The sequence below is a fragment of the Dreissena polymorpha genome, chromosome 3 (assembly GCF_020536995.1).
Source record: "Dreissena polymorpha isolate Duluth1 chromosome 3, UMN_Dpol_1.0, whole genome shotgun sequence".
Taxonomy (NCBI): domain Eukaryota; kingdom Metazoa; phylum Mollusca; class Bivalvia; order Myida; family Dreissenidae; genus Dreissena; species Dreissena polymorpha.
This window is the reverse complement of record NC_068357.1, coordinates 28,202,609-28,229,197: the sequence shown is the minus strand read 5'-3', so window position 1 is coordinate 28,229,197 and position 26,589 is coordinate 28,202,609. Positions and strand designations below refer to the sequence as shown.

General features: G+C 36.8%; 2 protein-coding genes across 3 annotated transcripts in view; one reads left to right on the top strand and one right to left on the bottom strand.

The window, feature by feature from the left end:
* Nucleotides 1–26,540, top strand: part of LOC127873427 (NADP-dependent oxidoreductase domain-containing protein 1-like) — a 47,742-nt gene extending 21,202 nt beyond the window's left edge. The window contains exons 1-5 of one of the 2 annotated variants that reach the window (XM_052417291.1): nt 15,417–15,631; nt 18,646–18,842; nt 21,363–21,701; nt 22,656–22,839; nt 24,938–26,540. In XM_052417291.1, coding sequence (XP_052273251.1) covers nt 15,429–15,631; nt 18,646–18,842; nt 21,363–21,701; nt 22,656–22,839; nt 24,938–25,103 — 1,089 coding nt within the window. In that variant the 5' untranslated portion in view covers nt 15,417–15,428 and the 3' untranslated portion in view covers nt 25,104–26,540. Of the gene's footprint in view, nt 1–15,416; nt 15,632–18,645; nt 18,843–21,362; nt 21,702–22,655; nt 22,840–24,937 lie in introns of those variants that run through there. The other variant, XM_052417292.1, reaches the window with a different exon arrangement.
* Nucleotides 76–15,039, bottom strand: LOC127873428 (protein FAM50A-like). The gene is made up of 6 exons (XM_052417293.1): nt 14,978–15,039; nt 6,291–6,516; nt 5,579–5,718; nt 4,242–4,326; nt 2,591–2,660; nt 76–849 (listed from the first exon to the last, which is right to left on the bottom strand). The coding sequence occupies exons 2-6, from the start codon at nt 6,481–6,483 to the stop codon at nt 339–341; spliced, it is 999 nt and encodes a 332-aa protein (XP_052273253.1). The 5' UTR covers nt 6,484–6,516; nt 14,978–15,039; the 3' UTR covers nt 76–338.
* Nucleotides 26,541–26,589: the final 49 nt, after the last annotated feature.

Here is a 26,589-nt window from a genome sequence, read left to right as displayed (position 1 = left end):
AAAGAATGAACCAGACCATCAACCAAAGATTTGCATTTCTTTTAGAATTGTCAAGAAAGATTTAAATCAACATAATTATTGATATATTTTTTTATTCTTGCACTCCCCATAGGCTTATCAGGGACAACTCTTTTTTCACCTAAACTGGATTTTTACAAAGGAGAGACTTCCTTCAAAACAAAAAATGCAATACAAGTGGAAAGTGCCATCCCTTGATTTGCCAGAGCAGATTGCACTGATTAATATGGCAAGACACCCATAAAGATTTGCTTTCCCAGAATGCGGCTTATTTCTCTGTTTTAACAATACAAAGTACATCAACAAAATACTCATTATTCTCATTTCACTGTTATCTTGGTAGCATTTTTGTCTGACACAGAATATGAGTCCCATTTCTTCTCCGGGTCGTATGGTTCCCAGCGACTGGCCGGAAAGATGTGTTTGTTCCGCTCATACCAGGACCGGACGCACACCTTTCCCGCGTGTGACTCCTCTTTCTCCACACTGGCATCGTTTATGATTCGTACATCGTCCTTCACGTTGAAATTAAACAGAGGGCCACTTTTACCACGTGCTTTTGTCACGATGAAATCGTAAAACGTGTAATGGTGCGGAATGATAAGATCCTCCTTCACGTACATGAGCTGGTCGACGGTGACCGCCTTCAGGTCGTTGAACTCTTTCCTGAGTGTCTCGAGGCACTTGTGCAGGAACTGCTGGATGCTGTTGCCCTTCTTCATTCGAGCTTGGCGTCTGTGACCAGAGCCGTCCCAGTAGCTGTACGTGATCTGGATCTCCTCGCTCTTGATCGCCTCCTGACGCTGCATCCACTCTTGGGCAATCTGCTCCCTGCAATACACATGGTGATTAGTGTCGTCCACAATAATCTAATTCTTGTTTTAACAAGAGGGCCATGATGGCCATTAAGGGCTCATCTGAGATTTCTGAAACAAGTTCTTGAAGACTTGACCTGATAGAAGGCCTTTTAAAATTGCTGACAACATATGGAAAGCTTACATGAAGTAAAATTAGCAGACATAAAAGTTGAAGTCAAAATGGCCGAGTGGTGTGAGCCTTTTGATATTGAGCGGCAGAGCAAGCCAGAATAGCCCAGTGGTGTCAGTCTTTTGATATAGAGGATTAGGGCAAGGCAGAATGGAAAAGTGGTGTCAGCCTTTTTATATTGAGCGGCAGAGCAAGCCAGAATAGCCCAGTGGTGTCAGTCTTTTGATATAGAGGATTAGGGCAAGGCAGAATTAAAAAGTGGTGTCAGTCTTTTGATATTGATATAGAGGATTAGGGCAAGCCTGAATGGAAAAGCGGTGTCAGTCTTTTGATATAGAGGATTAGGGCAAGGCTGAATGGAAAAGCAGTGTCAGTCTTTTGATATAGAGGATTAGGGCAAGGCAGAATTGAACAGCAGTGTCAGTCTTTTGATATAGAGGATTAGGGCAAGGCTGAGTGGAAAAGCGGTGTCAGTCTTTTGATATAGAGGATAAAGGCAAGGCAGAATGGAAAAGTGGTGTCAGTCTTTTGATAAAGAGGATAAGGGCAAGACAGAATGGAAAAGCGGTTTCAGTCTTTTGATATAGAGGATAAGGGCAAGGCAGAATGGAAAAGCGGTGTCAGTCTTTTGATATAGAGGATTAGGGCAAGGCAGAATGGAAAAGCGGTGTCAGTCTTTTGATATAGAGGATTAGGGCAAGGCAGAATGAAAAAGCGGTGTCAGTCTTTTGATATAGATGATTAGGGCAAGGCAGAATGGAAAAGCGGTGTCAGATTTTTGATATAGAGGATTAGGGCAAGGCAGAATGGAAAAGCAGTGTCCGTCTTTTGATATAGAGGATAAGGGCAAGGCAGAATGGAAATGCGGTGTCAGTCTTTTGATATAGAGGATTAGGGCAAGGCAGAATGGAAAAGCGGTGTCAGTCTTTTGATATAGAGGATTATGGCAAGGCAGAATGGAAAAGCAGTGTCAGTCTTTTGATATAGAAGATTAGGGCAGGCCAGAATGACCAAGTGATGTTAGCCTTTTGATATTGATGATTAGGGCGGGCCAGAATGGCAAAGTGATATCAGACTTTTGCTATTTAGGATCAAGTTGAAATGACAAACAGGACAATGCACAGAATTCCCTTTTAAGAATGTCCTAATATTGTTCATGTGCAAACGTCATTTTAAGGGTGTCCTTAAAAATAATAAAATCACTTAAAAACAAAATACATGTATATTTCATTTAATATTTACATTCTTCTACATTTTTCTTTTTCTTTCATTAACATGTACTATGTATTTGGTTGGATTTTCCCATGCTTTTCGATATAACTACAAAACTTTAATGATGTTCTGAACTTAACCAACGCACAACTTAAGAATCATTTGAGTAGCAGTCTTGACATTTTTAAGTATTGTCAAAATACCAACTTAAAATGATTAACCATCTACTTTCTTATGTATTGTACAAAAATCTTGGAAACTCCGGGATCTCTAACATGTTCATGACAAACTCCTGTGCGCCATTAATTAATATGCTGTGTTCAATAAGAAGATATAACAATTAAAATTGTGTACAGCACTTTTTCTACAATACCTAAGTTTGTTTTCTTCCTCTTCACGGTCTTTGTCAGGGAGGAAACTTGTATCTACATCTGGATTCATACCTGCAAATAAAATAATAATAAATTTGGATATGGGAAAGTAACTGGATTCCTGAAGGGCTTACTTATAAAAAAACAAAACTTCATTACATTGAATATCAGTTTCCTACTTTGGATAGATTTATCAATTTTGAAACATTTCCAATTTCACTGGAATCGTTTTTAAAGAATGGCAATGGCAAAAAGTGATCAAATTGAAACATTTCCAATTTCACTGAAATTGTTTTTAAAGAATGGTAATGGCAAAAAGTGATCACCTACATATTTGCAATACCAGAGATTTGGACTTCTTCAATTTTGATATGTTCTAACACTTTTGGTCCATTTGATATCTTTTTTTCCAGAATTTTGCCATTTGTTTATTTCCTAAATAGTCGCTGCAAGGATTCCCTTTCCCCATTTTCCATATTGTCATCAGTAAGTAGCCAGCCTGACTTAGAAAGCTGTTTCTTCTTTAAGACTATGTCCAGCCTGACTTAAAAAGCCCTTTCATCTTTGTGACTATTGGCCAGCCTGACTTACCAAGCCGTTTCTTCTTTGTGACTATGGCCAGCCTGTTTTACCGGGCCATTTCTTCCTTGTGACTATGTGCCAGTCTGACTTGCCAAGCCATTTCTTCTTTGTGACTATGGCCAGTCTGACTTACAAAGCTGTTTCTTCTTTGTGACTATCTGCCAGTCTGACTTACTGAGCCATTTCTTCTTTGTAACTATGGGCCAGTCTGACATACATGTACCAAGCCATTTGTTCATTGTGACTATGGCCAGCCTGTTTTACCGGGCCATTTTTTCCTTGTGACTATGTGCCAGTCTGACTTACCAAGCCATTTCTTCTTTGTGACTATGGCCAGTCTGACTTACAAATCTGTTTCTGCTTTGTGACTATCTGCCAGTCTGACTTACTGAGCCATTTCTTCTTTGTGACTATGGGCCAGTCTGACATACATGTACCAAGCCATTTGTTCATTGTGACTATGGTGAGCTGGAATTGCAAAGCAGTTTTTTCTTTGTGACTATGGCCAGCCTGACTTACCAAACCGTTTGTTCTTTGTGACTAGCCTGATTTACCAAGCCATTTCTTCTTTCATGACTGACGCCCAAAGCCGTTTCTTCTTAATGAATATGGCCAGATTGACAAACCTTTCCTCTATATGACTATGGGCTAGCCTGACTAACCAAGCCATTTCTTCTCTGTGACTATGAGGCCTGCCTGACTTACTAAGCCATTTCTTCTCTGTGATTTTGGCATTGGCAAGCCTAACTTACCAAGCATTTCTTATTTGTGATTATGACCAGACCAATTTATCCAGCTGTTTTTTCTTGATGAATATGGCCCAGTATGACCTACTAAGCTGTTTCTTCTTTGTGACTATGGGCTAGCCAGACTTACCAAGCCATTTCTTCCTTTCTTCCATCCTGACTCACCAAGCCATTTCTTCTTTGTGACTATGGCCATCCTGACTTACCAAGCTGTTTCTTCTTTGTAACTATGGATCAGCCTGACTTACCGAGCCGTTTCTTCTTTGTGACTACGGACCAGCCTGACTTACCAAGCCGTTTCTTCTTTGTGACCAGCCTGACTTACCAAGCCGTTTCTTCTTTGTGACTATAGGCACTTCCTCTTCCTCCTCTTCCTCATCTCCATCAGGGTCAAATGAGAGAGCAGCAATCTGAATCACAAATGTTACTGATAAATAAGCTGTATGGTAGTTTAGTTGGAACCTATTTAAGGCTTGTTAGCAATGAAAGTTTGTTTGTTAAGTTGTTTTTTTGGTGACATTTTTATAAGATTGTTAGTCATATTATGGCATTCTCTTCATCTTCTGACACATTTCCTTTGTAAGCAGATTAACCAGTAAAAAGTTCACACACTTAAGGAAGTAACTGACAACTGCCTTACTTAAAACAGAGGTATGGGGAGAAAATACCATATAATAAATTTCATGACCAATCCCACACAAGTTAAGTGCCATGGCCGGCGCACATCTTTCTAAATGTTTGTATCATAATTATTGCTTTCATACTGTCCTGTTCTAACATCATAGTCAGATAAAGATATTGTAACCGTGAGAATGAAAAAAGTCTATGTGTCTACCTGTGTATCAAGTTTTATAGGGCCAGGGTTTTTTTTCCACTTTTTGGGAAAATAGCCCATGGCTTTGGAATTGGGAATTTTATCGGCATTTTCATGAAATTGGGAAAATTAATTCATTAGCCTTTTTTTTCCACACGAAAAGTCCCCTAATTAGGGAAATACTAAATTTGATATAACACTTTATTATCATTAAAATTAAAAGAACAAAATCATAAAAAACTTTGTTAGATGTAATTGAATTAAAATTGAGATAAAATACGCATAAGACACTTCTTTCTAAAAAAAAAAATTTTTTTTTTTTTTTTTTTGGGGGGGGGGGGAATTGGCAATTTTTTGCCACATTTTGGGAAAAAAGTATACTTTTTGGGATTGGGAACATAGCCGAATTTCGGCTATAAAATCGGGCCAAAAAATACCCTGAGGGCACACAAAGAATATTGTATGCAGACAAGTAAAGGAAATTAGGTGATATGTTTATGACTTTGCACGTACTACTATTGACTTTGCACATACTACTACTACATTCTCAGGTGGAATGTGATCTTTTTATGGATACTTCACCATCAAATAAAACAAATGAACCTAGCTCTGGGAAAATGGGGCTTAATGCTTGTGACTGCATGGGATAATCTGGGACTAAACTTTCCACATTTATGGTATTTTTTGTTCAGAGAAGTCTCTACTTCAAGAAAATTCAATTTAAGGGGAAATAATATTCCGGATGAGCCTGAGCAGACTGCACAGGCTAATCTGGGATGAAACTTTACCCACATTTCAAGTTTTCTCAGAGCACAGCTCATTTATGTAAATGTCTTTAAAATGAAAACCTTTTTCTTTTCATTTTGTTTATTCTCCAGCTTTCTCTTTTCTATGAGTCGTGCCTCAGCATCTTTCTTGGCAAGCTGTTTCTCTCGAGCCTTGATGAAGTCCTCTTGTTTGGCCTTCATCTCCGTGAGGGTCACCAGACCTTAGCATTGGGAAAACAGGGCTTAACACATCTGAATAGTGTCGTCCCAGATTAAACTTTGAAGTCAGCACCGGCTAATCAGGGGCGACACTTCTGCTTTTATGGTATTTCATTTAATTGAAGTGTCTTCTTGGCAAAAATCCAGTTCAGGACAAAAGTCATGTCCATGATTATTATTATGAATGGCAAATTCGGATGCAAATTTCAAAGCATTAAAGCTGAAAGTCAATAAATTTTTATTTGTTTGTATTTTAAATTGTTCTGTTGTTATTTCTATTAAATCCTAGATATATTTTATATGTCCTTTATTACAGCAATATATGTTTATGTTGTAAGCTACAAAGCTCAGATTACACTTGAATCTTTACCAGACATTAATCTTGTAAAAATTATAATGTAAATATTGCAAATATAAAATTCATGCAAAAATGGGTCTAATGCTATACGCAGCATTAGCACAGTCTGTTATGAGGTCACTACAGGTATCATGGTCTCATTAGCTGACAGGATATCATTAAGACCCATTTTTGCATGAGTTGGCTCAAATGATGTATTTTGGAAACATAACCTACCAATTGTGTTTGATTTTAGTTGTTGTTCTATAGCATCATAATGACTGGCAAACTTATTCTGGATGCTCCCAACATTGAGGTCTTCCTCTATCTTTTTCTTTCTTTCCTCTAATTCTTCCTGCTCCTTTTGCCTCTTTTTCATCAAAATCTGTGCCCGACCGCCTTCTGAGGCTGCTCCTTTATAGTGAGCCATTGTTGATACCAGTAGTAACGTCTATCTGTAATGCTAATAACATAACAACAGATATATATTGTAAAGATGTTTTAGGCATAGGTACCATGATTAAAACTATACAAATAGACAGCTTTTTGTTAGCATAACATCAAAGTGTGTTTGTTATGAGTCCCAGATGATCAGACAATGAATGTGGCCCCTAGAGTGTTAACAAGGTTTTACTTAGCCATACATGTATAAGGAAAAATGCCCCGCCCCCCCCCCCCTGGTGGCCACGTTTTTCAACCAACGGTAACCATTTTCAAACTCATCCAAGATATAATTAGAACAAAAGTTCATACCAAGTTTCATCAAGATCGGACATGTGGGCCTTAGTATGTTAACAAGGATCTACTTAAGCCATATATGGAAAAATGCCCCACCCCATGGCAGCAGTTATTTAACCAACTAGAACCATTTGCGATCTCGTCCAAGATATCATTGGGACAAATCTTCTGACCAAGTTTCATGACAATCCACCGATAAATGTGGACTCAAGAGTGTTAACAAGATTCTACTAGCCAAATAAGGAAAAATGCCCCACTCCGGCGGAAATGTTTTCAACCAACCCGAACTAATTTTTATCTCATCCAAGATACAATGGGACAAATTTTCTACACAAGTTTCATGAAGATATGACCATAAATGTGGGATCTAGAGTGTTAACAAGGTTTTACTTTCACCAAATAGGGAAAAAATGCCCCGCCCCTGGTGGCCATGTTTTTCGACCAACCGCAACTATTTTCGAAATCGTCCCAGACATTATTGAGACAAATCTTTTGACCAAGTTTCATGAAGACAGGACAAATCTTCTGAGCAAGTTTCATAAAGGCAGGACAATAAATGTGACCTCTAGAGTGTTTACAACGTTTTACTATAGCCATACATGCACAAGGAAATGCCCGCTCCCTGGCCTCTAGAGTGTTTACAAGGCAAATGTTGACGCTGCACGACGCATGAAGGACAAAAGGTGATCACAAAAGATCACCATGAGCACATTGTGCTCATGTGAGCTTAAAAAATATTTTTGTTTTTATCTCAACATAAGGTTCCCACCCAGCCCAATAATTTGAACCTTAGTAAATATAATATTGAACACACTTTTATTCTCAATTTTGAAGCATTTGTTAGCAAGATAACAACAACACTAATTTCCCAATGTTATAAAAAATGTCACGATTTTTCTCAATCCAAAGTGACACGGACCCATCCTCAAAATTGTGAAAAAAGCACTGGCTATATAAAAGAATTAATGTGAAGGCGTTCAAAACAATGTAGGAACCAATAATGTCTGTCTGCATCACAAAATGTAATGTAAGAAGGAACTGATGTCCGGATATGGTTTTTATTATTTTTTCACAATAAAGAGACATCAATAAGATGAAAGACAGTTTCACAGTATATTTGAATTAAATTGCAAACTAAACACACATTATTAATACAGCATAATTTTATTTAACCATACATTGCATACATTATCCTACATCTATCCATGTGTTGGATATTTTGGACGGTGATTAATGCTAAAAATGCAAACAGAAACATTAAGTTATTGTTGGATATTCAAACCAAACCAATTACCAACAAAAGTTTGAAAAAAAGAACAACTGTATATGTGTTTAAGTTTGTTTAATTTTGAACAAAACAAAAGTCAACCTGCATGTTCTGTACATCATTTTGATTTAGGGTATTTTCAACAGTCACAGTAAACTTTATTATACTGCACAAACAAGTTAAGCACCCTTCTTAAAATTTAACAGAACACTTTTTAGATATAATTTGAACTTGAATATCAATATTGTATAGTGTAATTTTCATAATATGTATTTCATATTTCTCTCCAATGAGACTATAATATTCTGATTTACAATTTCGATAGAAGAATGGATCCATCAAATCTGTAACAATGTTTGTTCAAAAGTATCAAAAGCACTCATACATTAAATCTGTAACAACCTGTGCTTTCCACAGGCCATTTAATGGTCCGTCGCCGGGGCGGGTGAATTTTGAAATCTGCGTCCGCTGGGCACTTAAAATTTACCAATTAGTGTCTTTTGTCAGTAACTGCAACTTGCCATTCTTATCATCAAGGAAATATCGACTTCACTGAGTAGTTTGCTTATAGGCATTCAATACCTGCAGTAAAATTATGCAGACAATGAGTGACGTGATTGTCAACTCATAAGTGCCATTTTGTGACAGTTTGTAAGCTTTGTCACCTACCACACTCATCCGTCACTATGTTTCAACTCAGCGATGAAATCTCGGCATGTTATTTAGAAGGTTGATGATGGCAACTGGGTATAAACCTTGTGGAAATTGGGCTTTTCATGCATAATATGGTCAAAACATTTATTTGACTCTTAAAAGCATTTTAACAAATTAATGTTGAATTAATTACACACAACTATAAATATTCTGTTGAATTCTCAAATATGCATAAATAAAATTGTAATCTATAACACGCTTTCGATTTTTAATGTTAACATGACATTAACAAATTCTAGCTTCAAAATAACGATGGTTCATGTATTTAGTGTTGTTCTTTTATCTAAACAAGAGCACCGCCTTGCGGGTGCAGACCGCTCATCTATTTTCTTTTTAAAGGTGAAGGGACTCTCATTTTCAATCACAAAGGAGGGAGGAGTGGAGTGAAGAGGGGTGTATAGTGTGGGGTTGTGGACATTTATTACATTATCTTCCAAAAAAGCGAAACAAAAAAAAAAAAAACAAAAAAAAAAATTGGGGGGGGGGGGGGGTTGGGGGGGCGATGGGGGGGGGGGGGGGTTTGGGTGCGATGGTTGGACGGTATTTGAAACATAACAGTTTAAAAAAAAAAAATGGGAGGGGGGGGGGTATAGTGTGAGGGTGTGGTGGTAATTTGTGAGATGATCTTAAAAAAAAAAAAAAAAAAAAAAAAAATGGGGGGGGGTGGGGTGGGGTGGGGGGGGTGGGGTGGGGTGGGGGGGTGGGGGTATAGTGTGAGGGTGTGGTGGTCATTTGTGAGATGATCTTAAAAAAAAAAAAAAAAAAAAAAAAATAGGGGGGGGGGGAGGGGGGAGGGGGGGGGGAGGGGGGGGAGGGCACGGGGGATGGTTTGGGTGGAGTCTATTGTGGTATGTCAGGTAAGAGTAGTTTCATCAAAGTATCAATCAAATCTAATCATAAATAAAGAAGTTATGGCAATTTTAGCAAAATTTAATAATTTGACCTTGAGAGTCAAGGTCATTCAAAGGTCAAAGTAAAATTCAAGTTGCCAGGTACAGTAACCTCATGATAGCATGTAAGTATTTGAAGTTTGAAAGCAATAGCCTTGATACTTAAGAAGTAAAGTGGATCGAAACACAAAATTTAACCATATATTAAAAGTTACTAAGTCAAAAAAGGGCCATAATTCCGTAACAATGACAACCAGAGTTATGCAACTTGTCCTTTTACTGTACCCTTATGATAGTTTGTGAGTGTTCCAAGTATGAAAGCAATATCTATGATACTTTAGGGGTAAAGTGGACCAAAACATAAATCTTAACCAAATTTTCAATTTTCTAAGTATAAAGGGCCCATAATTCCGTCCAAATGCCAGTCAGAGTTACATAACTTTGCCTGCACGGTCCCCTTATGATAGTTCATAAATCTTGCAAGTATGAAAGCAATAGCTTTGATACTGTAGGAATAAAGTGGACCTAAACACAAAACTTAATCAAATTTTCAATTTTCTAAGTATAAAAAGGGCACATAATTCTGTCAAAATGCCAGTCAGAGTTACATTACTTTGCCTGCACAGTCCCCTTATGATAGTTAGTAAGTGTTTCAAGTATGAAAGCAATAGCTTTGATGCTTAAGGAATAAAATGGACCTAAACACAAAACTTAACCAAAATTGTCAATTTTCTAAGTATAAAAAGGGCACATAATTCTGTCAAAATGCATGCCAGAGTTATCTAACTTTGCCTGCCCAGTCCCCTCATGATAGTAAGTAAGTGTACCAAGTTTGAATGCAATAGCATTGATACTTACTGAGAAAAGTGGAACTAAACGCAAAACTTAACCAAAATTTTCAATTTTTTAAGTATAAAAAGGGCACATAATTCTGTCAAAATGCACGCCAGAGTTATCTAACTTTGCCTGCCCAGTCCCCTCATGATAGTAAGTAAGTGTACCAAGTTTGAATGCAATAGCATTGATACTTTCTGAGAAAAGTGGACCTAAACGCAAAACTTAACCGGACGCCGACGCCAACGCCAACGCCGACGCCGACGCCAAGGTGATGACAATAGCTCATAATTTTTTTTCAAAAAATAGATGAGCTAATAAAAAACGTGTGAAAATTATGAAGACATGTAAAATGTAATGTAAAAAGTGTAAGTGTATTTTAATGTTGTATAAAAACACAACAGCACATCAGACGATATAGGCGTGTTCAGTGGGAAAACCCTGTCCAGATTGGATGTTATTTTATCAAATCTTTAAAAGGCCACATATGCCAAAATTTATTTATTAGTTAAGAACAAAGGCGAATGTTTGTGTTTATGAAATTCTTGAGCACTTGTATCCTCAATCTTTAACAGAATTTGCTTTAAAAATGAAATTATCGGGTAATGAATACTGAATAGCCACAGGAACAGAAACTAGTACATGTATGCAGAAATTGATAGTCTGGTTGCTATTGTATTGGGGAATCTATCGAGTCTGGATTATGCGTATCTATGTGTGAAAGTGTTAAAACAAATAAAAAAATGCTATTATCAATGAATTTATAGCTCTTTTTTTCTTAACAGAGTCATCATGCACCAAACAACATCATAAATAAATTTAACAAGAGATGTGTTCGTCAGAAACACAATGCCCCCTATTGTGCCGCTTTGAAAAAAAATAAAAAAATATATATAATTTTTTTACCTTTGACCGTGAAGGATGACCTTGAACTTAAACTTCCACCACTCAAAATGTGCAGCTGCATGAGATGCACATACATGCCAAATATCAAGTTGCTATCTTCAATATTGAAAAAGTTCTGGCCAATGTTAAAGTTTTTGGACGGACAGACGCCATATATTAGACATTTGACCTTGAAGGATGACCTTCACCTTCACCTTCCACCACTCAAAATGTGCAGCTCCGTGAGATGCACATGCATGCCAAATATCAAGTTGCTATCTTCAATATTGAAAAAGTTATTGCCATTAAAGTTTTTGGACGGACGGACGGACTGACATACTGACTGACACACTGATGGTTCAACTGCTATATGCCACCCTACCGGGGCATCAAAAACAATTAACATATGGAGAGGGCTGCCCTACCTAACCCATCCCTAACCAGTGTCTATCTTAAACTGCGGGATAGCGTTTTTCAAAGAACGCACACATTCTTGGCATGTGTGCCTGAATAATCACGCACTCTATATAATTGTATTATATTTACAGCTGCTAAATTCGGCTTTGCATATGTATGCAGGCTTCCTGAAAAGGCCGGACTGTCTGTCTTATCTGGCAAAATTCTTTACGGTCCGGCGAAGTTTCTAATATCGCCGGTCCTTGTGACAGGCCAAAAAAAATATGATTAAATACCGAAAAGTCTTATAGATAGATAGATAGATAGATTTATTTCGATAATGAGCAACATAACATAATACAACAACACATACATACATTAAAATTTAATAACATTTAAAATATGTTATTAATGAAATGCTGTGTGATGAACCATGTCAGTAAGCATCAATATCAAGGATGACACAAAAAAGAGATGATAATCTCTTGTTTCCATTGTGGTCCTTTCTACTGATGGTGGTCTGACATAGAGAGGCATGGACCATGAAAACAAAATAAAAAGAATCATTACAATATAAAAGAACAAAGGTATTTATAAAAATGACTCAACTATGCTGTTGCTCAATTGATTATGACAATGTAACAAGATAAAAAGAAATACCTTATAGTAACTGATCTATGTAGCTATCTCAGACTAAAAGCACGTTACAAATAAAATAATATCACATTACTCTTGGGACTAGTTAGGAGTTGAAAACAAAACATGAATAAATAGGACAATAATCATCATTCTAAAAAGTGGTTCTTAACCACTCCTTTAAAAGTATCGAAAGTGGGAATACTCCTTATATGTGGAGGTAACATGTTCCATAACTTACATCCTAGGTAAGCAAACGACTTAATCCCAAAACTTTTAACCTTTGGAGGCACAAATGACCCATGTTCACTAGACCTAGTTCTATAAGAATGAACAGAATCCTGAGTTACAAAGTTTTGACTCATGTAGCTTGGAGAAAGACCATGCTTAATTTTGAATACATGACATAGTGTAATTTGTTCCACTCTTTTGGAAACCGGCAACCAGTTTAAAGAAACAAAGTGTTGGTTGCTGATATGAGACCTGGGTTCTAGATTGAGAACAAACATACTTGCGAAAAGAAAGAAAACACCGTATTAGTATCACTCTATCATGAATTTCGAGCCTTTTTGTCATTAAGAACACAAAAGCGTCACTAGTTCTTAAGAGTGCTCTCCCTTTGTTGTTTTTCAAAACGTCAATTTCATTTGTCCGATATATCTAGCCAATCACTAAGGTTGTAACAAAAAATTCACATGAAAAAAATGTTGTCGCTATAGTTCTCCCATCCACATTGTCAGCTTATGTGGTCTTCGAATCAAATAGTGAATCGGAACCAAGTATTGTCAAGTCTGTGCCTAAGAATGCAACCATGCATCAGCCTCATTTTACCATGGAAAATGACATTGCAAAACTGTGTGACGTTCAAGACTCTGATTGTGATTCCAATGATGGTCTTGACTTTGAGGATGAAAAAGGCAGCACCAATCATGTTATGTTATTTTGTTTTGAGTCTGACTAGAATTTAAAGCTGTTGTCCATCATACACTGTAATCACTAGAACACGCAAGTGTTTTTGTTTTACTTTATGAAGTGTACTTATACACAGGCTGCACATTGCAATAAATAGGAGTTAAACTTTACTCGGTCAGGTGAAGTTTTGACCGGACAGGCTAACTTTTCCATCAGCCTGTCTGGTTGACAGGCACTTTTTGGGACTTTTCAGGAAGCCTGATGTATGTATCCCTTTTTGTTAAACAGTATCTTATATACAGTCGAAACTGACCTAACAGCCACCTGAATTTACCGGTCACCTGCAGACAACTGTCATTCTGGAATCCCACCGACGAAAAACACTCTATATTACACTTGAATTTAACGGCCACCTGGCCATAACGCTCAACGGCCACTATATATCCACTTGCGAAATTCATGTTTGACCTGAAATCAACGGTCACGCGTCAGTCGTCTAGAGTCGCGAAAATTAAAAACACAGCGCATCATTTGTCCGTCTATTTTGCAGTTAAAGCGTCTGAAAGCGGTAATATTCTTTGATATTATAAAAGCGGCCCGCTGCAAGTTAACAAATAATAAGGTGTTGAGACGGTTTGTTTTTCGGGGTATAGTTGTGGGGGTATCTTCAAAAGAAAATATGTCAGAGTTTGTGACACTTTAAAGTAATAATCGCTAGTTAAATGACCGCTAATTAGTACATGGTACTTTCAACAGTATAATTACACAGTACTATCAGGATATGACAGCGAATCCGCTTTTTAGACTTGTATGGAAGTGACGTCAACGGCACGTGACAAACTTTATTTACTGAATGAAATAGATGCATGAGTAAACAATTATACCAGCGTTGATAAAGTCATTGCTTTAGTTTAACAAGATCAAATTAAATCAATCTATAAGATATTTTTCTGTATTCAATGTACACACGTAAGTTATTTATGTTATTATACTTAGTTAACAGCAATGAGCCTTTGTTTTACAATGTATGCTAACAACTAGGTGGGGTAACGACGTAGCAATTCTACCAACTGACAAACCATCTTAAAATTGTGATCCAAATTCAACGGTCACCTGTGGACAACGGTCACTTTGGTAATTTCCTTTGACTGACCGCTGTTCTCAGGTTTGACTGTATTCTACATTCTGTATTCTGGAATGTTCTATTTGTAAAACGACGAAATGACAAAAGTTGGATTCAATCAGATGTTATTTGAATTTTATATGATGACTTGGAATATTAAGGAATTATTTAAAATAGATTGTGCACGAATATGAGTTTGTTAAGTTTTCGTGTTTATGGCATAAACTGAATTAGGTCATATGTTGAATGAACTGTATAGATGCAAATAAAATAACACATGAATTACGCCGAGCGTGCGCAACATGCGTGTTTATACCGAGAAGCGTGTGATCTTCGAAAATACTCAAAGTCGAAAATACCCAAGTCGTGTCGACGATATCACAATTATAACAATATCCGAAAAAAATATCCGAAATTAGATGCCAACAGCTCCAAGTGCATTTTTCATTTAAACAAATAAAATAACCCTCGCAAACAAAGATATCAATTAAAGTGCTTTTTAAGTCACGGCATTCTAAGTCAATAATACCTTGTACGTCAGTTAATCGTCTAAACAAGAAAAGTCCCAGATGTTGTTGTTGTTGAATCTAATTATGGCGTCTTTGTCGCCTATGGTCTCGTTGTGCTTTGACGACTGTTGAAGTCGTTTTCATCTATGTACAAAAATTTCTCTTGTTGCATTTTCACTTGATACTTTTTTACATTTTATGTCATTTACATCTAAAGTCTGTTTGTTTCCATGATGAATTTGCCAAATGAATTGTACAGTTCTTCTTTTGCATGTAAAGTAATGTCCGGTATCTCTCCAACTAAAGTTGCCAGTGTAATATCAGAACATGATATATTATTTCTATGTAATATTTCTTCAGTTCTGTATTGAAGTTTGTGATTGTGATTGTGTTGTTGTTTTTTGTAAAAATATTTATTGAGTTGTTTCCCCTGTGCAAACGTTTATTGATGTTGAGCATCGTAGAAACAAAATGGCGCTTGCAACGCGTCTTCAACAACCAGTAGAAGATAAAACTCCTATTGATATAACCAGTAATCTGCCCTCGTTACAATTTGAAAGCGCGTTATCGAGTGCGGAGAAGGAGTTACAATACCTTAGGAAGCGGGCACATTGTCTGACTGTCACTTCTTGTGCACACGCCACTTTCCTGGTCTCAATTCTAAATGAAGCAAGGTGTTTCATTGCTTTACCTTAATGTCTTTCAGATTTTTTTTTATAATTTACTGTTTGTTAAAATGCATTTATGTTGTTGTTATTTTTTCTCTGCTGTGGGCTTATTCGGCCTTGTGTTCGATCAGACTTGGTTTATAAACCCTAACACCTTGGCAGCTATGACCAATAAACAGAGGTTTTACAGAAAATAGTTCAGGCAAATTAGTTAAGGGCCTTATAAACCCCAGACCAAATAGGCCTGCTCCCATTTCATTAAAAAATGATACGTTCCAAAACCTGCAAAATGCTTGTTGGTTTTGTTTGGGATCTGGATAGATACGTCGAAAGTATTTATTCTGGCTTTTGCCAAACAGGTAGTGGACAGCTTTTGAGTCTGTTTCCTGGGTAGAACCAGCACTTGGTGTCTTTGGGGGAGATCTAAAGAACGTTCTCACCATGAGGATGAAACCCATGACCTCCCTTTTACTAGATGGACACCATATCTACTACGCCATGGCACACTTTATTGGGTAAAGAAACCAAGGACTGTGAAAACAATAAAAATTCATTCTAAAAACTTAGCTTACCCTGTTTTTTACACACATTACTCTTGTGATAGAGCAAGCAGCGATTTTTTTTGTCCAATTGGGAAAAGTACCCGTACCGGTCCAATTGGGAAAAATTGAGTCGTGAAAACCCTCAAATTGGGAAAAATCGAGTCGTGAAACCCTCAAAACCCTCAAATTGGGAAATTGGTGTATTTGATTTTATGCTCCCAAACAGAGCTCCAGATAAGAGGCGTATCTGCGTATTTACACATTGAAAAAAAAAAACGCATTAAAAATCGGCCCAGTACGTAACAAAACGCTTTACAAATCTTGGTACGTACTTTAAATCGATTAAAGTGCGTAACCGGTTTAACCAATAATCCAGTTAAGTTTTTAGTGTAAGTTAACCTTTGAATCAAAAGTAAGTCAATCAAAATAAGCTTGTAATACAAATGGCAGCCCATCATGTTGGTCATAATATACTAAATAGATTCCCTATATATTTAAGGTCACAATATACCAAAATATTTCCTTAACAAATTCAATGTAAAATCAACAACTTCAACGAAAAATAAAGTCAAACTTTTGCGCGTAGACAACCCCATACCCATACCTTTTCTTAAAGAGCATGCCAAGCCAAATGGATTTAAACAATAAAAAGATAGGTCATGCAGTATGTAAGAAAGAACTCGACGCGAATCAACGGTCACTGTTTTAAGGCCACCTTTTTACCGGCTGATCTCCAGTTGATGAGGGTTTCCCGCCATCTGTCAAAATCTCATGTAGTCTCCAAACTATAAGCAAAACACTGAATTTGTAGTATACAACAATTTTTTCCCTACAACATGCACACAGAAATATTCAAAAATAAAGTCATGGCAAGTGCCCATACAGAGAATTGTGTCTTCAAATAAATGACGTTCCATGCTTTAGAGGGTATAGCATTGAACACCAAAATGATTTAGTATAATGTAACCTATATAATTCAATGTAATAGCGACAACTTTGAGCGAAAATATATGCAACATTTTGCACATAGAGACCCCCATAACCATAACTTTTCTTAAAGGCCATTCTAAGCGAAATCGATATATGCAATAAAAAAGATATGTCATGTACAATGCAAGAAAGAACTTGACACAAATCAAAATCAACTGTATTTGCAACTTTTTTTTTCTGCCATTTCTTAGTGGAATGTAACCTTTTCTAGTGCAATGGTGTACCATAGTCTTCAAGTTTATCGTATTTCAGGGATTCAGTATTGAACACCTATTCATGCCCTACCATTATCTCCGAAAGATAACACCCGAATAATAGTAAAAAGTGTAAAAACATGCCTTCCTGTCAACTATGACATTTTTTTAGTGAGTACAGCCCTACATGAAGCGATCATTTAGTATATTGTAACCTGTTTGTGGATCAAGAAGGGACGTTTTCAGCAATTTGCGGGAATATTTTTAAAGAAAGTCTGTTCATATCGTCATTTTAAATATATTCTGTTTGCATTTAATAATATAAATAACAAATAATAATAATATTTCTAGATTAAACACGCCTTATCCTTTTTCCGTTTTCTATGGAAATGGAAAATACCCCTAAATATTCCTAATCCTTTATGGCTGAAACAAATGAGTAAAATACGCATTGACAATAATATCAGGGAGTGAAATACCCTTTAGACTAAATCCTTATCTGGAGTTCTGCTCCCAAATACTTTAAAATTGATAACTTAGTGTTTTCAAGCTGTCAATATTATATTTACCTAGGTTCAAACCATAGAGCTGCACAGGGAAACTAACAAAATGTTGCATTTTCCAAAAAAAAACAACAAAAAAACATTATTTTTTTTTTTTACCTTAAATTGGGAATTTTTTGGCCAGCAATTTGGAAATTTGTAGTTTTTTCGTAATTGGGAAAGTGCCTTTTACCGGTACTTTATAAAGAAGGAAAAAAATAGATGGAGCAAGATACAAGAGATGCTTCAGTCATCGAAATCAGCAGTGTGACCAGGAAATGCCATCTTCTTTACAACAAGAAATGTGGCATGCTTCCCATAGTATATGAAACCCAAAATGATAGCAACCTCACAATTGTGGTTCACAATTTACCAGTGCAGGATGTAGGGGCTTGTATTAATTTCATCACTGTTGCTCTGTTACAGAAGTCATCTTGTGTGTTTAAAGTTATTTATCTCAGAAAACTAAAGTTCAGTTGTTGTTGTTTTAAACACAACAACACAGTATTTTAGTTTAAGAATTGTTTATTGCCTGGGATTTCTCATGTCTTGATGTCTTTGTGAAATATCATTTGAATGTTCCCAAAGAAAGGACCAATCACACATTCTCTCGCTATAATTGTGGACACCATAATCATAATTCTATGGAGATCTTTCTTTTTTATGGAATAGTGAGCAGACAAAATCTAGTTAAATCATTGATTATATAAACAATGAACTTATTTTCATTTTTTTAATGTTTTCCTTTGCAGGCAACTAAAAAAAAACTTAAAAAGTCCATTGAAAAGATCCAAAAGAATATTACAAGATCCCAGTTTACGAGACCCTTTGAAAATTGGCATACTTGGATGTGGGCGCCTAGGAAGTCAGCTTGCCCACAGTTTGATCACATTTGGAAACATTGATCCTGAAGACATTAAAGTTTCAACTAGGAGACCAGAAACATTAGGTAGGGTACTTGGTATAATATTCCTAATACTTGAATAAAACCTGTAAGAACCCATATTGTGTGTTTGTTCAGGTATATAGGAAGAACATTATTATTGTCCTTTGATGGAACAGCCAGCTTTACAGCCTTTGTGCATACTGTTATTGGTATACCGAATGTCCATTTTGGCAATACTTGTAACAAGAGGGCCCTGATTCCCCTATGACACTCACCTGAAAAATGTTTCTTTTGTACATTCCACATGCAGCGCAGCAACCTTTAAATCAATTGCTTAAGTGAACATTCACAGTTGTTCAGATTTTGTATTCAAGATTATCTGTTGACAGAGTTTTAAACCCCCCTTAACTCAAACTTGGCCTAGATATTGTGAATATTAGCATTATGACCAAGTGCCATCGTGATTGAGTCATAAATGGGTCTTCTGGAGTGATTATATAGTGTTTCTAAAATTTAACCCTGTTAACAAGGATTATACACAACTTGACCTAGATATGAAATTGGCCTAGCTTTGAACTTTGCCTGGATATTGCTAAGAGGAACAAAACAGCTCAACATTTGTGTGTAAGCTCTGGTGAGCTACAAAACAAAAACAAGCAAAGCCCGCCTTTCTTACTACTATATTTTAAGATTTGCAATAGGATTTACAGTCTGCTTTTTTCAGGCTTAAGACATTGTCATTTTTAGCTCGACTATTATATATGAAATATATATAGTGGAGCTATCCTACTCACCCCGGCGTCGGCGTCTGCGTTAGTGTGCAAATGTTAAAGTTTTCGTTCTACCCCAAATATTTTCTTTGTCCCTAGACATATTGCTTTCATATTTTGCATACTTGTTAACCAACATGACCCCAACCTATAAACAAGAGCAGACAACTCTATCAAGCATTTTGTCATAATAATGGCCCCTTTTCCACTTCGAATATGCAGCAAATGTTAAAGTTTGCGTAGTACCCCGACTATTTTCAATGTCCCTTGAAATATTGCTTTCATATTTTGATTACTTGTTAACCATCATGACCCCAACCTATAAACAAGAGCAGACAACTCTATCAAGCATTTTGTCATAATTATGGCCCCTTTTCCACTTAGAATATGCAGCAAATGTTAAAGTTTGCTACTACCCCAACTATTTTCAATGTCCCTTGACATATTGCTTTCATATTTTGCATACTTGTTAACCATCATGACCCCAACCTATAAACAAGAGCAGACAACTCTATCAAGCATTTTGTCATAATTATTGCCACTTTTATACTTAGAATATGCATATTATTGATAAATCTATGTTAAAGTTTGCGTACTACCCCAAATATTTCCTATATCCTTTCACATATTGCTTTTATATGTTGCATACTTGTTTACCATCATGACCCCAACCTATAAACAAGAGCAGACCACTGTATCAAGCATTTTGACATAATTATGGCCCCTTTTACACTTAGATATTTGAACATTTTATTTAAATTGCCATAACTTCTTTATTTATGATCACATTTTATTATTTCTTTGACAAAACAACACTTACCTGAATACCACAATGGATTCCACCCAAACAATACCCCACGCCCCTACCCAGAATTCCTTCCCCCCCAACCTACCCCCCCCCCCACAATTTTTTTTTTTTAACATCATCTAATAAATTACCCCACCCCACATTATACCCCCCTTTCACCCCCACCCCCTACCCCCCCCCCCCCATTTTTTTTTTAATATCATCTAATAAATTACCACACCCACATTATAGCCCCCTCTCACTCCCCCCCCCCCCCCCCCCCCAAAAATTTTTTTTTTTTTTTTTTTTTCCTTTTTTTATTTTTGAAAGATCGTCTAAAAAATTATTGAATATGAACAATATCCCCATGATGACTTGCGTTATACTGTCAAGCACTCAAATAGTCGAGCGCACTGTCCTCTGACAGCTCTTGTTCATTTTTATGCTCCCCCAAATTTTTTGGGGGGAGCATATAGTATGCGCTTCGTCTGTCCGTGTGTGTGTCCGTCCGTCCGTGCACAATTTTTGTCCAGGCTATTACTCAGCAATTAATAATCGGAATTCAATTAAACTTAATGGGAAGCTTCACTACCAAGAGTAGATGTGCATATTATCAGCCGGTTCTGGTCGAATGATTTTTCAAAGAGTTATGGCGTTTTTTGAAATTTTTTATAAACTGTACATATAGTGCAATGCTTGTCGGGGCTATTTCTCCCAAACTACTGACTGGAATTCAATGAAGCTTTATGGGAAGCTTAACTACCTTGAGGAGATGCGCATGTTATTTGTGGGTTCTGGTTAGATGATTTATTTAGAGAGTTATGGCCCTTTGAAATTTTTAAGTTGCTAAACCATCAATCGTATTATTTTGTCCAAAGTTATGCCCCTCAAGACATTTCCTATTATCTGAATATGTAGTGCAATATTGTGACAAAAAAACAACATTGGGGAGCATCACCTGTCTCCGACGGTTTCTTGTCATTTTTAGTTTGTATAGTTAGTGTAATGTTAATTATTCTTTTTCAGAGTACCTGTTAAACAAGGGTGTTGACTGTTTCCACGACAATGTCAAGCTGGTGACCACATCACACATAGTGTTCTTGTGCGTCCTACCATCCCAGGTTCCTGCGATTTCTGAGGAAGTGAAGGCTCACATCCCTCCAAGTCTGTTCCTCTACAGTTTTGCCAGTTCAATGCCAGCCCGCAAGCTTAGTCAGCTATTCAAAACAACAAATATCATCCGGCCTGATTACATTTGGGATGATGCTAATAAAAATGTAGCCTGGGACTTCACAATCAATGTTAGTTCAGCTTTAGAAAACAAGAGTATTGTGGCAGCAACTTGTCCACTCAGAAGAGAACCAAGTAAGTAAATATGTCTCACTCTGGGAAAATGGGGCTTAATACATATATGTAGTGTCCTAGATTAGCCTGCGCAGTCTGCACAGGCGTATCAGGGACAACATTTTTGGCCTCAACTTGGTTTTTGATAGGAAGAGACTTTCTTTAAATGAAAAATACCATACAAGTGGAAAGTGTCATCCCTGATTATTGTCCCCTACCGGTTTCACCGGAGGGGACTTATGGTTTGTGCTCTGTTTGTCTGTCTGTCAGTCTGTCACACTTTTCTGGATCCTGCGATAACTTTAAAAGTTCTTAATATTTTTTCATGAAACTTGAAACATGGATAGATGGCAATATGGACATTATGCACATCATTTCATTTTGTTCCTACATAAAAAATTTTGGTTGCTATGGCAACAAATATTAAAATATAAATTTAAAAAAAAATCTGACAATGGTGGAGCCAGTAGGGGACATATATTGCTTGGCAATAGTCTTGTTCTGTGTAGACTGCAAAGGCTAATCTGGGACAACACTTTACGCTTATAAATTAGGTCCGGTGTATGCTTAAAAATGAATTGTCACTTACAGCGTAGATGGTTATGTATTGTATAAACTACCTGCTTCTGTATGATGATAATATGTACAGCAATTACCATTGGTGCTTAGTTCATCTTTAATCAACTTAACCAAAGATTCAAGAAATTGTGTCAGTGATTTTCAACATTTGGCAAAACATGTTGCAATCAATGAATGTTTTGATTGTTGGAGTAATGTTGTTAAATTTAAATTGATTTGATAAGTGTTTGGTTTTGTTTTTACTAAAATCTGTGCCCTATCAATTATGAAAGGTCAAGTTGGAAACTTTCGGATCTGCTTAACATTTTTAGTATGATATACAATATTGATTGACCCACAAATTATTTATATATGGCTGAAGACCCATTTTTGTATGTGGCAGTTCATTTGTTTTAGCGGTGATCTCGACCAGTCAAAAGACTGCAGAGCTGATGATATTTGTGTTTGTGAACATGTGCACGCACCTGAGGCTGAGCAAGTACGAGGTTCTTGAGATGCTGCACATTATCCTCTTCAACAACATTCCCGAGTGTCAGCTGCAGCTTCATGACTTCATCAGGAAATCTGCAGATAAGGATGAGTATGTGTATTTGAGGTGTGCTCTTGGAAAATGGGGTTTAATGCATGTGTGTAAAAAGTCTCAGAAATGCCTCTGAAATCAGCACCAGCTAATTAGGATTGACACTTTCTGCTTTCATGGTATTTTTTGTTTAAAGGAAGTCTCTTGTTAGCAAAAATCCAGTTCAGGCACAAAGTGTTTTTCAGTGCTTAGCCTGTGCTGACACTGTCCCCACATGCATTAAGCCACGTTTTCCCAGAGGGAAGCTCCATTAAGGGACTTTTTGTCAATTCAATTTAGGTCATGAAATGTAAAATTTGTGTGCATATCCATAAACTGGTTCTAAACGTGGACTATGCTGTAGAGAGTATGTATTAACTAAATATGAATGATATTATGTCTAGTTGTGGAATGGAAGATCCGATCTGGACATGCAGTGATCTTATTTGGCAAATATATCATCTTATGCAATGGGCATCTACTGATGAGGGAGTTGCATAGTGATTGGCCCAGTCCTTACATCAATAATGCTTCCTACAAAGCTTTGATACTTTCATATATGTTGTCTTTGAAAACTATCAACACACCAGTATCACCTTTATCTCATTTAACCCTTTACCCCTTAGATACATATTTTTACGTATTTGCAGTCCCTTAGTAAGTTAAATTTGATTAAAGACCTTACTTAATAGACAAGTTTTAAAGACTTCATTCACAACCCTTAGAAACTGATGCAAAGCTAACAGCATAAAACCTGAACAGACTGTGAGTTACTCGCATGCTGTTTTGGTTTTATGCTGTTTGCTTCTTAGTGGGAAAGGGTTAAACCCTAACATTACCTACTTTTGGACTCGGACTAATTCAGGGAGTGAAAATTCTATTATCTCAAATTGACACATTTCTTCTAACATTAATACTGCTTGTTACAAAGCTTTTATACATTGTACTTAAATGTATGTTATCTATGAAAAATCTCAATACATCCACATCATCTGGCCCCATCATGGACCTTGACATTGACTCAAGTTTGGAATACCTCAGAAGTTCAACATTCTTTGTTAACTAAAATTCACTGCTTTGTCTAGCATCATAACTGCTTCCTACAAAGATACCTAACTTCATTTAACCTTGACCTAATTTTGGACTAATACTTTTTCAAAAGGGCCAATGACTCAATACTGACAAAGCTTTCATCTGGAGCATCAGCATTTATTATTTTTATGCCCCCAAAGGTGGGCATATAGTGATCGCACTGTCAGTCCGTTTGTCTGTTTGTCCGTCACACTTTTGCGTTTAGGTTTCGAAAAATGCTCATAACTTCTATGTCGCTTCAGATGTAACCTTCATATTTGGTACTCATGAGTATATGGACAAGGCCTGTCCATGCGCACACAAATTTTGACACCTTTGACCTTGACTTAGGGTCCGCATTAAGGTTTAAAAATCTGCGGTTAGGTTTCGAAAAAGCGTTTATTGGAGGCATGTGTCTTCCAATGAAGACAGCTCTTGTCTATCATTATAGTGAATCATTTTTAGTGAGGCTGTTTTCGGAGAAAACCCGAGCTATTGTCATAGCCAGCTCGTCCGCCGTAGGCGTCGTACTAAAACCTTAACATTGCCTCTAAAATCAAAGTGCTTCCACCTACAACTTTGAAACTTCCTATGTAGATGCACCGTGATGAGTTCTACACGCCACACCCATTTTGGGTCACTAGGTTAAAGGTCAAGGTCAGTGTGACCTCTAAAAAAAAAAAAATCTGACAAGTTTTCGCAGCCGAGCGTGGCACCCGTCATGCGGTGCTCTTGTTTACCCTGTACTCTCTTCTGAAAGTTGGTAGGTTTAACTTGCTCAAATAGATCTTAACATCTTATTTGTGTTGTGGGGGCAAAAAAAAGGAAATAGGTTTGTTTGCAATAAATTGTTCACTGATGGAAACAGCTTTGAAAACTTGAATTTTATTATGTTTCATTTTCTTCCAGATTGCACAAGACTCATGCTAAGTCACAGGGCATTTATATATATATATATATATATATATATATATGTATATTAATGAACCTGGTAGATATTTTTAGTTGGTTATAATTCAAAGTCACATGGGCATTCATGTTTTTTCAGAATGTTTCCCCCATTCGACCTGATCAAGGTGCTCGATAGTCACACAGCGGTCTTAAAGCGACTGAACCAATATGAGCCGCTGTGGGAGGCATATGTGCACAAGTACAGTCACGTGTTTGAGGACTACTTGAAACAAAAACTCTACAATGAGATGTATAAAACATAACTGTGCGGATAATGTGGTTTTGATACATACAAGACCCATTCTGGAAAAACTGGGCTTAATGCATGAAGTGTTGCCCCAGATTAGCCTGTGCATACTGCACAGGCTGTTCAGGGACAACACTTTCTGCCTAAATTGTATTTTCATGCAGAAGAGACCTTCTTTAAGCAAAAATTATATTACAGCGGAAAGCATCGTCCCTGATTTGCCTGTGCAGAATGCACAGGCTTATTTGGGATGATACTTTACAAACTTGCATAAAGCCCAGTTTTTCTAGAGCGCGTCTCGTAGTTATTATGTTTTGTAATTATTGGTTGATTGGATGTAGGCTTAAGCAGCATAAAACAAAGAAAGCTGATGATAAATTTTGGCCTTTAAATTGAGTGAACTCATTTTATTGTTGACTAGGAATATCATTTAATTATAATACTTTTATTGCACTTTTTAGCTCACCTGTCACGAAGTGACATGGTGAGCTTATGTGACCATGTGATGTCTGGCGTCCGTATGTGTGTGCGTGCGTGCGTGTGTGCGTCAACTATTTGTTTGTGTATACAGTAGAGGTCACAGTTTTCATCCAATCTTTATGAAATTTGGTCAGAATGTTTATCTTGATGAAATCTGGGTTGGGATTGTATTTGGGTCATCTGGTGTCAAAAACTAGGTAACTAGGTCAAAAACTAGGTCAAAAAGTAGAAAAACCTTGTGTAGACAGTAGAGATCACAGTTTTCATCCAATCTTTATGAAATTTGGTCAGAATGTTTATCTTGATAAAATCTGGGTTGGGATTGTATTTGGGTAATCTGGGGTCAAAAAACTAGGTCACTAGGTCAAAAACTAGGTCAAATAAAAGAAAAACCTTGTGTAGACAATAGAGGTCGCACTTTTCATCCAATCTTTATGAAATTTGGTCAGAATGTTTATCTTGATAAAATCTGGGTTGGGATTGTATTTGGGTAATCTGGGGTCAAAAACTAGGTCACTAGGTCAAAAACTAGGTCAAATAATAGAAAAACCTTGTGTAGACAATAGAGGTCGCAGTTTTCATCCAATCTTTATAAAATTTGGTCAGAATGTTTATCTTGATGAAATCTAGGTTGGGATTGTATTTGAGTCATCTGAGGTCAAAAACTAGGTCACTAGGTCAAATTATAGAAAAACGGTCAACAATTTGTTTGTGTAGACAGTAGAGGTCACAGTTTTCATCCAATCTTTATGAAATTTGGTCAGAATGTTTATCTTGATGAAATCTGGGTTAGGATTGTATTTGGGTCATCTGGGGTAAAAAAACTATGTCACTAGGTAAAAAACTAGGTCACTAGGTCAAATAATAGAAAAACCTTATGTAGACAATAGAGGTCACAGTTTTCATCCAATCTTTATCAAATTTGATCAGAATGTTTATCTTGATGAAATCTGGGTTGGGATTGTATTTGGGTCACCTGGGGTCAAAAACTAGATCACTAGGTCAAATAACAGAAAAACCTT